This window comes from Lampris incognitus, chromosome 17 (assembly GCF_029633865.1).
Source record: "Lampris incognitus isolate fLamInc1 chromosome 17, fLamInc1.hap2, whole genome shotgun sequence".
In the NCBI taxonomy this organism is placed as follows: domain Eukaryota; kingdom Metazoa; phylum Chordata; class Actinopteri; order Lampriformes; family Lampridae; genus Lampris; species Lampris incognitus.
In genome coordinates, this window is record NC_079227.1 from 2,999,048 (window position 1) to 3,016,533 (window position 17,486).

Sequence of the window (17,486 nt, forward strand, 5' to 3'; positions counted from 1 at the left end):
TCCGCGCTACATTTAAACCAAGCAGGCTTTCTAATGGTTACTTTGGCTGCTCTTCTCATTTCTATCAGCTCAAAAGCTGACATAGACATGATTGGGAGCAGATGCGTGATGGAATGAGGACATTGTGTGCAGACCACCTGCTGTGCAAACACACATGCACGCATGCACACACACACACGCACACACACACACACACAGCAGAGGGTCGCTCCTCAAAAAACGGAGGATTAAACAGTGTAATCAGTGTATGAGCAGTTTAGTCCCAAGTCCTAACCCCCTACTCCCCCCACCCATTCCCCCCAGCTGTAGTTAAAGACTCGATTATTAAACCCCAGCCCCCCAAAAACAGAAGGCCTCTGTCTGTCTCCATGCATGCTGGTGGTTCTGACTGAGGCAGGCTGCATAGATCTGAGCAGACCAGGACCTGGATAGAGAGCTGCTGTTCTACATACGGTCCTCTACCATCTTGCCTACATGGTCTCCAGACTGTCCTCTACCACCTCGCTTGCATGTTCTCTAGATGGTCCTCTACCACCTCACCTACATGGTCTCCAGACGGTCCTCTACCACCTCACCTACATGGTTTCTATACGGTCCTCTACCACCTCACCTACATGGTCTCTATACGGTCCTCTACCACCTCACCTACATGGTCTCCAGACAGTCCTCTACCACCTTGCTTGCATGTTCTCTAGATGGTCCTCTACCACCTCGCCTACATGGTCTCCAGACGGTCCTCTACCACCTTGCCTACATGGTCTCCAGACTGTCCTCTACCACCTTGCCTACATGGTCTCCAGACGGTCCTCTACCACCTCGCCTACATGGTCTCTATACGGTCCTCTACCGCCTTGCCTACATGGTCTCCAGATGGTCCTCTACCACCTCGCCTACATGGTCTCCAGATGGTCCTCTACCACCTCGCCTACATGGTCTCTATACGGTCCTCTACCACCTTGCCTACATGGTCTCCAGACGGTCCTCTACCACCTTGCCTACATGGTCTCCAGACGGTCCTCTACCACCTTGCCTACATGGTCTCCAGACGGTCCTCTACCACCTTGCCTACATGGTCTCTATACGGTCCTCTACCACCTTGCCTACATGGTCTCCAGATGGTCCTCTACCACCTCGCCTACATGGTCTCCAGATGGTCCTCTACCACCTCGCCTACATGGTCTCTATACGGTCCTCTACTACCTCGCCTACATGTTCTCCAGACGGTCCTCTACCACCTCGCCTACATGTTCTCCAGACGGTCCTCTACCACCTTGCCTACATGGTCTCCAGACGGTCCTCTACCACCTTGCCTACATGGTCTCCAGACGGTCCTCTACCACCTTGCCTACATGGTCTCTATACGGTCCTCTACCGCCTTGCCTACATGGTCTCCAGATGGTCCTCTACCACCTCGCCTACATGGTCTCCAGATGGTCCTCTACCACCTCGCCTACATGGTCTCTATACGGTCCTCTACTACCTCGCCTACATGGTCTCCAGACGGTCCTCTACCACCTCGCCTACATGTTCTCCAGACGGTCCTCTACCACCTTGCCTGCATGGTCTCCAGACGGTCCTCTACCACCTCGCTTGCATGTTCTCTAGATGGTCCTCTATCACCTCGCCTACATGTTCTCCAGACGGTCCTCTACCACCTCGCCTACATGTTCTCCAGACGGTCCTCTACCACCTCGCCTACATTTTCTCCAGACGGTCCTCTACCACCTAGCCTACATGGTCTCTATATGGTTCTCTACCACCTCGCCTACATGGTCTCCAGACGGTCCTCTACCACCTCGCCTACATGGTCTCCAGACGGTCCTCTACCAGCTCGCCTACATGGTCTCTATACGGTCCTCTACCACCTCGCCTACATGGTCTCCAGACGGTCCTCTACCACCTGGCCTACATGGTCTCCATATGGTCCTCTACCACCTCGCCTACATGGTCTCCAGACGGTCCTCTACCACCTGGCCTACATGTTCTCCAGACGGTCCTCTACCACCTCGCCTACATGGTCTCCATACGGTCCTCTACCACCTCGTCTACATGGTCTCCAGACGGTCCTCTACCACCTGGCCTACATGAGACACCACATTAACTGTCACAACAAATGGAGGAGAGGCAGCCTGTCCGGCCACATGCAGCGTTCCTTGTCCTAATCGTTAACATTACAAGCCAGACCACACTGTCCTGCTGCCGTCTGCCAGCTCAGCCGAGTCTGAAGCACGTTTCAAAACACTTCTGCTGACGTCTTTTTGTGCGTTTCTCTGCGGCTCCTTTCGGTTTGGTCTTTTCATCTTGTTTTGTTTGTTTGTGTCCTTCTGTTAGCCGTATTCGTACTCGCTGTTTTCATCTTGTGTACTATTACACAGTTTATTATCAGCTGGGCAGCACTTTGTGACTGCTGTTTGGAAAGTGCTGACAACTGAGGTTTACGTGCGTTCTTGCACGAACCCCAGCTCTCCATCAAGCCAGCCAGCACACCGCAGAGGCCTTTACTGGCTCCAGCCAGCACACCGCAGAGGCCTTTACTGGCTCCAGCCGGCACACCGCAGAGGCCTTTACTGGCTCCAGTCGGCGCACCACAGAGGCCTTTACTGGCTCCAGCCAGCACACCGCAGAGGCCTTTACTGGGCTCCAGCCGGCACACCGCAGAGGCCTTTACTGGCTCCAGTCGGCGCACCACAGAGGCCTTTACTGGGCTCCAGCCGGCGCACCGCAGAGGCCTTTACTGGCTCCAGCCGGCACACCGCAGAGGTCTTTACTGGCTCCAGCCGGCACACCGCAGAGGCCTTTACTGGGCTCCAGCCGGCGCACCACAGAGGCCTTTACTGGGCTCCAGCCGGCACACCGCAGAGGCCTTTACTGGGCTCCAGCCGGCGCACCGCAGAGGCCTTTACTGGCTCCAGCCGGCGCACCACAGAGGCCTTTACTGGGCTCCAGCCGGCACACCGCAGAGGCCTTTACTGGGCTCCAGCCGGCGCACCACAGAGGCCTTTACTGGGCTCCAGCCGGCGCACCGCAGAGGCCTTCACTGGGCTCCAGCCGGCGCACCGCAGAGGCCTTTACTGGGCTCCAGCCAGCACACCGCAGAGGCCTTTACTGGGCTCCAGCCGGCACACCGCAGAGGCCTTTACTGGGCTCCAGCCGGCACACCGCAGAGGCCTTTACTGGGCTCCAGCCCCACGCCGCCCAGCTTCCTGTGCTGCTCTTGTAGTTTTGGGGGTCCCCCCTCCAGGTTTACCGTTTCATGACGCCTGTGTTTCACAGGGGTTTTGATGAACTCTCATCTCTAACTCTTGGTTCTCCTCCGGGTGTCGTTGTGTGTGCACGTCTTGTCTTTTTTCAACTTGTCCAGGTTAAGATTGGGTTAATACGCTGAGCGCCACGGAGCCGGAGTCAAACCCGCGTGTCTGATTCTGAATAATGCCGACGGAAAAATTAAAGATGAATCTTGAAAACTGGTTAACCTCGCCACCACGGGACCACTGATGGTCTAGTTACTATGGCAACCCCCTCCTCCTTGTCAACGGGTAGAAACGCCTCTGTTACGGCTCTTGAATGAAGACCAGAGACCAGCGAAGCGAAACCCAAAGGCGGACGGGCCGAGTTCTTAGAAACCCGAGGGCACTTCTAACGCAGGATAAAACAAACCAACCGCCCCAACATAACAACAGGGGGCTCTAAGGTGGGGGGGGGGGTGCGGATAGCAGGGTCTGTGACGATGTGCGTGCACCTGGCTACCAAACATGTAACATGTCCCCCCCCCCCAGGGGGCGGAGTCGGCTTGTGTTCGTCCCATGACTGCGTCTCTGTGTGGGTGTGTTGGGGGGGGGGGGTAAAAGCAGTGGTTCGGCCTGGAGTTGCCTTGTCCTGGAGGTGGCGAGGCGACTCCTTCCAGACTGCCGGCTGGAGAACACATGCAGTCCGAGGGTGGTGTCTGAACTAGAATAGGGAGCGACTGGCCACTAAACTGGGAGAAAAAAAGGGAAAAATCAGAAATAAATTTATTAAGAAAAAAAAAGAATAGCCCTGAGCCGAGGAGAGGGCGGGGCGGGAGGGGTAATTAAAAGGCTTTGCCGTTAATTAAAGGAGGTGAAATAGTCGGTGCAGCGGCAGTAAAGCAAGCTGCTCCAGACGGTAAAAACACCAGTCCAGCTCTCTCTCCGACTGGACATTGTCTGTGCAGGTCCAAGAGACGGTCCCTCTCCTGTGCAGGACCCCTGCAGAGCGGGTGGTGTCGGGGTGGAGGTGATGGATGTGAGGAGGGGATGTGCAGGTCCAAGAGACGGTCCGTCTCCTGTGCAGGACCCCTGCAGAGCGGGTGGTGTCGGGGTGGAGGTGACGGGTGTGGGGAAGGGATGTGCAGGTCCAAGAGACGGTCCGTCTCCTGTGCAGGACCCCTGCAGAGCGGGTGGTGTCGGGGTCGAGGTGACGGGCGTGAGGAGGGGATGTGCAGGCCCAAGAGACGGTCCGTCTCCTGTGCAGGACCCCTGCAGAGCGGGTGGTGTCGGGGTCGAGGTGACGGGCGTGGGGAGGGGATGTGCAGGTCCAAGAGACGGTCCGTCTCCTGTGCAGGACCCCTGCAGAGCGGGTGGTGTCGGGGTCAAGGTGATGGATGTGGGGAGGGGATGTGCAGGCCCAAGAGACGGTCCCTCTCCTGTGCAGGACCCCTGCAGAGCGGGTGGTGTCGGGGTCAAGGTGACGGGTGTGAGGGTGGTCTGTTCAGGCCCAAGAGACGGTCCCTCTCCTGTGCAGGACCCCTGCAGAGTGGGTGGTGTCGGGGTGGAGGTGACGGGTGTGGGGAGGGGATGTGCAGGTCCAAGAGACGGTCCGTCTCCTGTGCAGGACCCCTGCAGAGCGGGTGGTGTCGGGGTCAAGGTGACGGGCGTGAGGAGGGGATGTGCAGGCCCAACGGACGGTCCGTCTCCTGTGCAGGACCCCTGCAGAGCGGGTGGTGTCGGGGTCAAGGTGATGGATGTGGGGAGGGGATGTGCAGGCCCAAGAGACGGTCCCTCTCCTGTGCAGGACCCCTGCAGAGCGGGTGGTGTCGGGGTCAAGGTGACGGGTGTGAGGGTGGTCTGTTCAGGCCCAAGAGACGGTCCGTCTCCTGTGCAGGACCCCTGCAGAGCGGGTGGTGTCGGGGTGGAGGTGACGGATGTGGGGAGGGGATGTGCAGGCCCAAGAGACGGTCCCTCTCCTGTGCAGGACCCCTGCAGAGCGGGTGGTGTCAGGGTCAAGGTGACGGGTGTGAGGGTGGTCTGTTCAGGCCCAAGAGACGGTCCGTCTCCTGTGCAGGACCCCTACAGAGCGGGTGGTGTCGGGGTGGAGGTGACGGATGTGGGGAGGGGATGTGCAGGTCCAAGAGACGGTCCGTCTCCTGTGCAGGACCCCTGCAGAGCGGGTGGTGTCGGGGTGGAGGTGACGGGCGTGAGGAGGGGATGTGCAGGTCCAACGGACGGTCCGTCTCCTGTGCAGGACCCCTGCAGAGCGGGTGGTGTCGGGGTGGAGGTGATGGATGTGGGGAGGGGATGTGCAGGCCCAAGAGACGGTCCCTCTCCTGTGCAGGACCCCTGCAGAGCGGGTGGTGTCGGGGTCAAGGTGACGGGTGTGAGGGTGGTCTGTTCAGGCCCAAGAGACGGTCCGTCTCCTGTGCAGGACCCCTGCAGAGCGGGTGGTGTCGGGGTGGAGGTGACGGATGTGGGGAGGGGATGTGCAGGCCCAAGAGACGGTCCGTCTCCTGTGCAGGACCCCTGCAGAGCGGGTGGTGTCGGGGTCAAGGTGACGGGTGTGAGGGTGGTCTGTTCAGGCCCAAGAGACGGTCCGTCTCCTGTGCGGGACCCCTGCAGAGCGGGTGGTGTCGGGGTGGAGGTGACGGATGTGGGGAGGGGATGTGCAGGCCCAAGAGACGGTCCCTCTCCTGTGCAGGACCCCTGCAGAGCGGGTGGTGTCAGGGTGAAGGTGACGGGTGTGAGGGTGGTCTGTTCAGGCCCAAGAGACGGTCCGTCTCCTGTGCGGGACCCCTACAGAGCGGGTGGTGTCGGGGTGGAGGTGACGGATGTGGGGAGGGGATGTGCAGGCCCAAGAGACGGTCCCTCTCCTGTGCAGGACCCCTGCAGAGCGGGTGGTGTCGGGGTGGAGGTGACGGATGTGGGGAGGGGATGTGTATTCTTCATGTCAGTCTGGTGTCTTTGTGTGTCTCAGTTCCTGAAGACCTGTCGCTGCAGGAGCGAGATGAGCTGTCCAACATTCGGCGGAGGAAGAGAGAGCTGCTGGACGATATCCAGGTGTGTGTGTGTGTCTGTGTGTGTGTGTGTGTGTGTGTGTGTGTGTGTGTGTGTGTGTCTGTGTGTGTGTGTGTCTGTGTGTGTGTGTGTGTGTGTGTGTGTGTGTGTGTGTGTGTGTGTCTCTTCTCCATCTCAGGAGTGTAAATGTGTCTGACACCACATGGTCACATGTAGACTCTGCTGCTTGTCTGGACACTGCTCAGCTCCATGCTGCAAGTCTTTCCTGGCCCTTGGACTTACATGTTCTCCATCTGTGTGTGTGTGTGTGTGTGTGTGTGTGTGTGTGTGTGTGTGTGTGTGTGTGTGTGTCAGAGGTTAAAGTTGGAGATAGCGGAGGTCATGACGGAGATCGACCAGCTGACGTGTGTTGGAGACAGGTAGGTTAATGACGGCTGCATGTCAGCCATGTTGTCTGCGTTACCCAGGTCAGCTGTGTGGGAGTGTGGGAGTCATTTCCGCCAGCCCACAGCAGCGCAACACAAACACAAACACAAACACAAACACATATCCGAGGGGCGTCCGGCTGGCGTGGTGGTCTATCCTGTTGCCTACCAACACAGAGGTCCCAGTTCGAATCCCTGCGTGACCTCCGGCTTGGTCGGGAGTCCCTACAGACACAATGGGGCATGTCTGTGGGTGGGAAGCCGGGTGTGGGTATGTGTGCTTGTCGCTGCACTAGCGCCTCCTCTGGTCGTTCAGGGGGGAACTGGGGGAACTGGGGGGAATAGCGTGATCCTTCCACGTGCTGCGTCCCCCTGGTGAAACTCCTCACTGTCAGGTGAAAAGGAGCGGCTGGTGACTCCACATGTATGGGAGGAGGCATGTGGTGGTCTGCAGCCCTCCTGGATCAGCAGAGGGGGTTGGAGCAGAGACCGGGACGGCTCGGAAGGGTGGGGTGATTGGCCGGGTACAACTGGGGAGAAAAGGGGGGAAATACAAAAACCACATACCCAAAAACTACAAGAACACATATATCCAAACTATAAAGAGGTCACTGTCCAGGAGAACGAACGCCAGCTAGCAGACCAGGCCTCCTCCGCTGATCCAGCACCAGCTCTCCCAGCCGGCCCAGCGCCAGCTCTCCCAGCCGATCCAGCACCAGCTCTCCCAGCCGGCCCAGCACCAGCTCTCCCAGCCGATCCAGCACCAGCTCTCCCAGCCGGCCCAGCGCCAGCTCTCCCAGCCGATCCAGCACCAGCTCTCCCAGCCGGCCCAGCACCAGCTCTCCCAGCCGATCCAGCACCAGCTCTCCCAGCCGGCCCAGCACCAGCTCTCCCAGCCGATCCAGCACCAGCTCTCCCAGCCTGACACCCTCGACCCACCTCCCTGCACTCAACATGACCACACTAAAAACCCTGTCAACGCCAGGCAAGGCCGCCGCCAGACCGCCCTCGATGTTATCGGAACTGCCAGTCTGCATGGGCTAGCAGTAAGCTTAGCCTGCCCCGCTTCCACGTCCTGTCAGACCCCCCCCCCCGGTGTTTCCTCCTCGGGCACAGCTCCAGGCAGGACGCAGCAGACCAAGCTCTCCCAGCCGGCCCAGCACCAGCTCTCCCAGCCGGCCCGACGCCAGCTCTCCCAGCCGGCCCAGCACCAGCTCTCCCAGCCGGCCCAGCACCAGCTCTCCCAGCCGGCCCAGCGCCAGCTCTCCCAGCCGGCCCAGCACCAGCTCTCCCAGCTGGCCCGACGCCAGCTCTCCCAGCCGGCCCAGCACCAGCTCTCCCAGCCGGCCCAGCACCAGCTCTCCCAGCCGGCCCAGCACCAGTTCTCCCAGCTGGCCCGACGCCAGCTCTCCCAGCCGGCCCAGCACCAGCTCTCCCAGCCGGCCCGACGCCAGCTCTCCCAGCCGGCCCAGCACCAGCTCTCCCAGCCGGCCCGACGCCAGCTCTCCCAGCCGGCCCAGCCCCAGCTCTCCCAGCCGGCCCGACGCCAGCTCTCCCAGCCGGCTCAGCGCCAGCTCTCCCAGCCGCCCCGACGCCAGCTCTCCCAGCCGGCCCGACGCCAGCTCTCCCAGCCGGCCCGACGCCAGCTCTCCCAGCCGGCCCAGCGCCAGCTCTCCCAGCCGGCCCAGCGCCAGCTCTCCCAGCCATCAAACAAATACACCAACTGAGATGTAGACGTGGCCAAAGACACTGCTTGGACGGTACTGGGTGAGGCCGCCGCCAACGTGAGTTGGCGCCGCCATCTTCCCACGCCAGAAACAGAACTTCCGCCATCTTCCCACGCCGGCAGCAGAACTTCTTGGGTTTGCCCAGAATACTCTAATCACAGGTCAATGCAAGTGTCGAATCTGACATCCAGAAGGATGGTATATTAAAGCGGCGCCAGGGGCCGTCTTTTACTTTAACATCACATTAAGTTCATATTGATGACATATTGGGGTGTGTTGGTCACAATGACAAACTCTCCATTCAGATCAGTTCGCCACAAGTCTCGTTTTCACTTCACTTGGGAAAGATAGGGCTTGCTTTAACCATGCTGCTGTTGGGCGAAGGAGAAGGAGAGGGGGAAGGGAAGGCATGTCCAGAGGCAGCGGGAGAGGAGGAAGGGTAGGAGTGTGGAGGTGAGAGTTGGAACTTTGAATGTTGGCACTATGACTGGTAAAGGGAGAGAGCTGGCTGACATGATGGAGAGAAGAAAGGTAGGCATACTGTGTGTGCAAGAGACCAGGTGGAAGGGGAGTAAGGCCAGGAGTATCGGAGGTGGGTTCACACTCTTCTACCATGGTGTGAATGGGAGGAGAAATGGGGTAGGGGTAATTCTGAAGGAGGAGTATGTCAAGAGTGTGTTGGAGGTGAAGAGAGTGTCAGACAGAGTGATGAGTATGAAGCTGGAAATTGAAGGTTTATTGCTGAATGTTATCAGCACATATGCCCCACAAGTTGGGTGTGAGATGGAGGAGAAAGAAGAATTCTGGAGTGAGTTGGACGACATGGTGGAGAGGGTACCCAAGGAGGAGAGAGGGGTGATTGGACCGGACTTCAATGGACATGTTGGTGAAGGGAACAGAGGTGATGAGGAGGTGATGGGAAGGTATGGAGTCAAGGAGAGGAATGTGGAAGGACAGATGGTGGTGGATTTTGTGAAAAGGATGGAAATGTCTGTGGTGAATACAAGAGTGGAGGAAAAAGGGGACCCCCCCCAAAAAAATGACTTCAAATCATTTGTTTGAGGATTTTAGTCATAATTAATCAAACTCGTCCATTATGTTGCCGCTCAAAATGAATTTTTCTGGATTTGCTTTCATGTAACTCTCGTTTTGTATTTGTGCTTGACCTTCATGTTCTTCTGTCGTTCTCCCGTCCAGACTTGGACGGCAGCGAACCCGTCCTCCTGCTTCCGTTAAAGATGTTGTTTCCATCAAATGACCGGCCGGCTTGGCCTTGTCTCTGACCCATTCTCTGCTCTGTCTCGTCCCGTCTTTCAGTAAAACGGCACAGCGAAACAAACAGATGGCCATGGGCAGGAAGAAGTTCAACATGGACCCGAAGAAGGTCGGTTTTCTCTGCCTGCTGGTTTCTGTGAGGACGTAAAGCTTCGAGCCGTGTCCTCACAGGGTCTCTGCAGGTCCTCACAAGGTCTTACATTCAGTTCCACAAATATTAGCTCCTAAAAGTCTTGAAATTGTCTTAAATTGGAATTTATGAAGTCTTCATACCTGCATGAACATGTTATGTGATGTGATGTCATGTCATGCTATGTCATGTCATGCCATGTCATGTCATGCTATGTCATGTTATGTCATGTCATGTCATGTCATGCTATGTCATGTCATGTCATGTCATGTCATGTGAGGACAGGATAAGTCGGTTTGTAGCGGAATCAAAACCATTGATAGTCTATAAAAGCTTAAAGGTATAACGAGATGGATTTTCCTAAAAACAACGTATAGACTCATCCAAAAGTAATCCCTCCCACTCATCACGTATGACCCACCAGACGTGTGTGGCGGTGTCGGTATCTGCAGAGATCCTGTCCTCTGTCTGTACTTTCTTATTTTGCTGTGGACGAGATGTTTCTGGGTGTTAAACTTTGGGCAGCAGGACTCTAAAAACGTAGCAACCAGCTGCCAAATCGTCTTGATGCATGCTATATAAGTTTAATTTATTATTATTATTATGATTATTATTATGCTCAATAATCCAGGTAAGAAACCAAAGAAAGTTAAATCAGTTCATCTGGACGCAACGTTTATTGAGAGAAACGTTTCTTTTTCATCTAAGTGACCTCTTCAGTCTCACCTGACTGATGGTGTCTCCACCCTTATAAACAATACAGTGACTGCAGGTGTCCCCACCCTTATAAACAATACAGTGACTGCAGGTACCCCACCCTTATAAACAATACAGTGACTGCAGGTACCCCACCCTTATAAACAATACAGTGACTGCAGGTCTCCCCACCCTTATAAACAATACAGTGACTGCAGGTGTCCCCACCCTTATAAACAATACAGTGACTGCAGGTGTCTCCACCCTTATAAACAATACAGTGACTGCAGGTGTCCCCACCCTTATAAACAATACAGCGACTGCAGGTACCCCACCCTTATAAACAATACAGTGACTGCAGGTACCCCACCCTTATAAACAATACAGTGACTGCAGGTACCCCACCCTTATAAACAATACAGTGACTGCAGGTACCCCACCCTTATAAACAATACAGTGACTGCAGGTGTCCCCACCCTTATAAACAATACAGTGACTGCAGGTGTCCCCACCCTTATAAACAATACAGTGACATAACGACCCAAACCATCGACCAGTTTCATATACAAATATGGGTGTGACCATTAACTAGAGTTACAGTGGCCACGTGTACTATTCACAGAGGATTGGGGAATAGTTGCATTTACAGCATTGTGTAAGATGGTGACAGATGTACTCTTAGACCCCCCCCCCCCCCGGTTCAGGAATGGTCGTTCTTTCTTCACATAGATGCCCCTTTTCCACTACATGCTACTGGCTCAACTCGACTCGAGTCGACTCGAGGAGTGTCGTTTTCCATCACTGTAACAGTACCCCTCAGTGTAGTTAATCTGCACTGATTTTGGTACCTGCTCCAGTTTTTTGTTTTTTTTTAGCCTCGACCAAGGTGGTACCAGAAAAGTGGTGACAGTTACCAGAATGCCGTACTTTCCAGTAATGGAAAATGAAAAAGTCGAGTCGAGTTGAGCCGGTACCATGTAAGGGAAAAGTGGCATTTGACTCCCAGTTCAAACCAGCATTCCTCCCCCTCAAGGATGTGCACACCCTCATCCTTGAAAGGGTGGCCACTGGCCTGTAGATGGTGTAGGCTGTGGAGTCCTGGCCTGTAGATGGTGTAGACTGTGGAGTTCTGGCCTGTAGATGGTGTAGGCTGTGGAGTTCTGGCCTGTAGATGGTGTAGACTGTGGAGTTCTGGCCTGTAGATGGTGTAGACTGTGGAGTTCTGGCCTGTAGATGGTGTAGGCTGTGGAGTTCTGGCCTGTAGATGGTGTAGACTGTGGAGTTCTGGCCTGTAGATGGTGTAGACTGTGGAGTTCTGGCCTGCAGATGGTGTAGACTGTGGAGTCCTGGCCTGTAGATGGTGTAGACTGTGGAGTCCTGGCCTGTAGATGGTGTAGGCTGTGGAGTCCAGGCCTGTAGATTCAATTCAATTCAATGTATTGTCATTAAAAACAATGTGCAGGCACATGTTAAAAATGAAATGAGGGCTGTGGCTTCACCAAACAGTGCAAGACAGACACAGACAAACACAGCAAACACAGTATAAGATATACACACATGAAGATCAAGAGTTAAAAATAAGTTAAAAGAGAGCTGGAGTACAGAATATTTAAAAATATCTACAGACATTCAGTGGGTAGCCAGGTTCAGGTGGGCAACAGCTTGTGGAAAGAAGCTGTTTTTGAGCCTGGTAGTGCGGGCTCTGAGGCTCCTGTAGCGCCTCCCAGAGCGCAGGGGGGAGAACAGTCCATGGTTGGGGTGGGTGGGATCTCTGCTGATGCTCAGACCCCTTCGAAGGCAGCGTTTGTGATAAATGTCTTTTATGGCTGGGAGCTGGGTACCGGTGATATGCTGGGCCGCCTTGACGACCCGCTGCAGAGCTTTCTGGTCTACTGAGGTGTAGTTGCCGTACCACACTGAGATGCAGATGGTCAGGATGCTCTCTATGGTGCAGTGGTAGAAGTTGGTGAGAATTTTGGGGGATAGACGGGCGCTCCTCAGCCTCCTCAGGAAATGCAGGCGTTGTTGGGCCTTTTTCACAAGGGCCTGGGTGTTTAATGTCCACGAAAGGTCCTCGCTGATGTGGACTCCAAGGAATTTATAGCTGGAAACACGCTCCACTTCCACCCCATTGATGTGAATGGGGGAGTGGCTGCAGCTTCTAGACCTCCTGAAGTCCACAATCAGCTCCTTTGTCTTCTGCACATTAAGGACAAGATTGTTGGTAGTACACCATGGTGTGAGGTGCTGAATCTCATCTCTGTAGGCCATCTCGTCATTGTTGGTGATACGGCCAATGACTGTGGTGTCATCTGCAAACTTAACTATAACATTTGAAGGGTGAGTTGGCAGGCAGTCGTGGATAAAGAGGGAGGAAAGGAGGGGGCTCAGAACACAGCCTTGAGGGGCACCTGTGCTGAGGCTCAGGGTGGAGGAGGTGTGACCACCTAACCTAACAGACTGAGGTCTGTTGGTCAGGAAGTCCAGGATCCAGTTACAGAGGGAGGGGTTGAGGCCAAGGGAGAGGAGTTTGGTGGTTAGTTTGGCGGGGATGATAGTGTTGAAGGCAGAGCTGTAATCTATAAACAGCATCCGGATGTATGTGTTGTTAAGTTCAAGGTGGGTCAGAGCAAAGTGCAGGGCAGTGGCAATGGCATCCTCAGTAGACCTTTTGGGACGGTAGGTGAACTGATGTGGGTCGAATGTGTGGGGGGGTAATGTTTTTGATGTGAGCCAGAACCAGTCTCTCAAAGCACTTCATGGCAATGGGGGTGAGTGCTATGGGTCGGTAGTCATTCAGACATGTGGATGTTGGTTTCTTGGAGACAGGAATGATAGAGGTGGTCTTAAAGCATGCCGGGCCTTTAGATTGGGACAGTGAGAGGTTAAATACAGGTGTGAAGACCTCAGCCAGCTGGTCGGCACATTCCCGGTAGACCCAACCCGGTATGCCGTCTGGTCCGGCAGCCTTCCGTGTGTTCACTCTGCACAGTGATTCTCTGACCTCTGCGACTGATAGAGTGAGCACCTAGTTTTCTGGGTGGCTGAGGATTTTTGTGGCTGGGTCAGTATTGTCCTTGTCGAAGCGGGCATAGAAATGATTTAGCTTGTCTGGCAGGGAGGCATCATGGACAGTGGGACCGCGATTAGAGCTTTTGTAGTCTGTGATAGACTGAATGCCTTGCCACATTCGCCGAGGATCAGAGTTATTGTGAAAGTGGTCCTCTATTCGTAGGGAAAATTTATGTTTGGCTGTTCTGATGCCCTTTTTGAGGTTGGATCTGGCTGCGTTGTAGACCTCACAGTTACCTGACTTGAACGCTGCATCCCGTACTTTCAGCAGCTGCCGGACCTCACTGGTCATCCTGGGTTTCTGGTTTGGAAAGGTGCGGACTGATTTTGTTGTTGTGACACTCTCAGTGCAAAAGTTAATGCAGGCTAGTATGGCAGATATCTGTTCATTATTGTCTATATGGGAGCCATGGGTAGCTGAATGTGCAGAAATACTCCAGTCTGTGTTTTCAAAACAGTCCTGGAGTTCAGAGACTGCTCCTTCTGGCCGGACAGATGGTGTAGGCTGTGGAGTCCTGGTCTGTAGATGGTGTAGACTGTGGAGTCCTGGCCTGTAGATGGTGTAGACTGTGGAGTCCTGGCCTGTAGATGGTGTAGGCTGTGGAGTCCTGGCCTGTAGATGGTGTAGACTGTGGAGTCCTGGCCTGTAGATGGTGTAGATTGTGGAGTCCTGGCCTGACGTGTTAGCTCTCCTGTGTTGTGCCATCCTCTTGGCCAGCGTCTCTTTGGTTTCCCCGATGTACAAGTCATGGCAGTCCTCCTGGCACTTATCAGCTACACTATATAGCTGTCTTTGTCTTTGGACTCAGCTCTGTTTGTGCCCATCTGCCAGATCGAGATCGTAAGCACACATCCAAGAGGAAGCTACAATACGTGAAACGCCAAGCGGGCAAAGCTTGTTCCAAAATGAGAGTGACTCTGTGGTTGGCTTCGACCCACTGGCGAGCACTGAGGGAGAGGGTGGGGATGAAGAGCGATGCAGAGGTGGCCTGTATACTAGGATTGGTCCTGGCAACTGCGGCCAGGGGGCGTGTCCTTCTGGTGTTGTTGCGCCAGGGAGGAGGGGCCAACTTCCAATGCTGTGTTTACTAAGCGCAACCGACGAACTCCGCTCACTGTGCCTTTAAATCGACCTTTTTTAATCGACATAAAATAAGGCTAATGTCGGGCAGTAGCCTGGGTGGGCCACTGGAGATCGATATTGCGCTGCCTATTCCCTGGAGAGTTCAGCCATCGTCGCTATTTGTCCCTTACAGGACACCGTATTTTGCTGTGTTCCGCATGGGACGCCATCTTTCTTTAGGTGCGTCGACTCGCTGGTAAGGTAAGCGTGGTGGCCCCACAGCATCCCCAAAATATTTAAATTAAAAACACCATCCAGTCCATCCGTCCAGCTGGTGTGTTAGCTCAGCTGTTAAGCTACATGTTGGTGTGATTTTGAGAAGTGGGCGCGTGTGATTCCTGTGTGAATATTGGCCGTAATGTCTGCTAGCTTGCAGGCTACCCGTGTAGCGCCCTCTCAGGAGCTGGTGCAGCAGGAAGCGCGAGCTTTTCAGTTGCGTCATCTGCCTCGTGGCACTGAAGTCACTTTTACACCAGATCATGTGTTGTGAGTGTCGTGTTTAATTTTCTTTAGTTAGTCAACTGTTTGTACTTTGCGTGAGTATAAATTGTCACAGTGAAATCACAGTCAAACTCCAGACTTTAGTTCTTATTCAGAAAGTAATGAGACCAAATGTCAAAATGTGTTTTCCTCACTGTAATATCTATGGAGCTGGCTGCGCCACAACAACTATGAAGAAGCGATTAAGTTGACCCCTCTCAGCAAATTATTGCATTTTTGTGCCCACATGAAAAACCAACTAGAATTGCCCCTTCTTGTGCCACCTGGACTGAAACCTTCCCACATGATTTGTCCTAAAATGGGTGTTAAATGTCACCACATGTGGTCTTAAAAAGGTACTGAACTGAACTCTCTGTTACCTGCAGCTGTCTTTTCTTCCTGTGTGGTCCTCCAGGGAATCCAGTTCCTGCTGGATAATGACCTCCTGCAGAACACCCCGGAAGACATCTCCCAGTTCCTGTACAAGGGAGAAGGCCTCAACAAGACGGTCATTGGAGACTACCTCGGGGAGCGGTAAGCCACAGTGTCCATCACATCACCCGAGAGTCGGCCAGTTACAGGTCGGATTTATGGTGGAATATAATCTGACGTGACCGGTCTCTTCCACCCTCCTGCCACGGAAGTGAATTTCTTTTGTTTACTCCCACCATGTTGAAACTGAACTGGCCATGAAAGCAGTGTTCAGTCAAACCCCCTTCAGCTGAACGCCGGTTCTTTGCCTCCACAGTGGCCATTATTTTCAGTGCCCTACACCCCCACCCGCCCGACCACTTTGCTCTGCTGCCTCGGGACGCCTGGTTGCCCCGTCGCTCAGAGGTCCCTGCTGCCGATCGACCCGGTCCCGGCTCTGTTCTGCCCTGGCCCCACAGTGGTGGAATGAACTCCCCACTGATGTCAGGACAGAGGAGTCGCTGCCCATCTTTCAGCACAGGTTGAAAACTCACCTCTTCAAGAACTACTACCCTGTTACTTGTTCTTAGCACTTATTGTATTCACTCATTTAAAAAACAAATCTCTTTCTCGCGCTTTTACTTTAGCACTGGTTTTCCTCTTAGATGCTTGTTTAGAGAGAGGATGCACTTAGGACCTGTGATGACTAGTAGTTCTCCTGATTTCCTACGTTAAATGATGCACTTGTTGTAAGTTGCTTTGGATAAAAGCGTCGGCTAAGTGACTGTAATGTAATGTAATGAATATGGAGCTGCCAGGAAAGAGGAGAAGAGGAAGGCCAAAGAGGAGGTTTATGGATGTGGTGAGGGAGGACATGCAGGTGGCTGGTGTGACAGAGGAAGATACAGAGGACAGGAAGAGATGGAAATGTAGTAGTAGTAGTAGTAGTAGTAGTAGTAGTAGTAGTAGAAACAGTGGACGTTGGCAACAACTGCAGAAGTTTCTCACACTATATCCCAAATTCGTGTACATAGAGGTAAGGTTTAAAATTGGCGAATATTCTTTTTAAGCAGACAAATTCTCTGTGGTGGTCCAGGACGCGACTCGACCGCCATTAGAAACTAAACAAGAAGGAAATGAGAAGAACTGAACTCATCTACTAGAATGAGTTATTATTGAGCCTCTTATCCTCATTATATTAAACCATTTTATTGACAGGTTATTGATTAAATAACTTTATTGACAAGTGAATATTCCCACCTCTCTCCAGTGTGAAAAACGTGTGTGATTTTGTGGATTTTTAAATGTTGGCATTTCTGTTCATCTGCAGTCATTCACAACTTTCATGTTCAACTGGAAACACGTTGGCTGTCAACATGAATAACGTGTGTTTGTGTGTTGATTCTTTCTGTCGCGTAGAAAACTTGTCGACATTTAAACATCACAAACTTTGTTTTACCTTTTTTACATTCGGCGGCCTGTCCGGGGTGTCTCCCCGGGGGCCTGCCGCCCGGTGGCTGCTGGGATGGGCTCCGGCATCCCTGCGACCCTGAGAGCAGGATGGGTGGTTTGGATAATGGATGGATGGATGGATGGGACTGGTTTTAATCTGGTTGGAGGTGGAGGAGGAGATACAATCTGAACATTAGCTAACAGGTTCCCATGACCCCTCCGCTGCATCATCGCCCGCCAGACCTTAAATCATGGCTGTTTCCTGGTTTTGACCCGTACACAGTATTATTGAGTCTACTACTACTACTTTCGGCTGCTCCCGTTAGGGGTCGCCACAGCGGATCATCCGTTTCCATTTCTTCCTGTCTTCTGCGTCTTCCTCTGTCACACCAGCCACCTGCATGTCTTCCCTCACCACATCCATAAACCTTCTCTTTGGCCTTCCTC

The 17,486-nt window shown here is 53.8% G+C and overlaps 1 protein-coding gene across 1 annotated transcript in view; it reads left to right on the forward strand.

Annotated features, from left to right (window-relative positions):
- The window catches only part of LOC130128088 (cytohesin-3), a 77,517-nt gene that overhangs the window by 20,968 nt on the left and 39,063 nt on the right, over positions 1 to 17,486 (forward strand). Inside the window, exons 2-5 of the mRNA XM_056297800.1 lie at positions 6,208 to 6,290; positions 6,603 to 6,667; positions 9,718 to 9,784; positions 15,592 to 15,710. Coding sequence (XP_056153775.1) covers positions 6,208 to 6,290; positions 6,603 to 6,667; positions 9,718 to 9,784; positions 15,592 to 15,710 — 334 coding nt within the window. The remainder of the gene's footprint in view (positions 1 to 6,207; positions 6,291 to 6,602; positions 6,668 to 9,717; positions 9,785 to 15,591; positions 15,711 to 17,486) is intronic.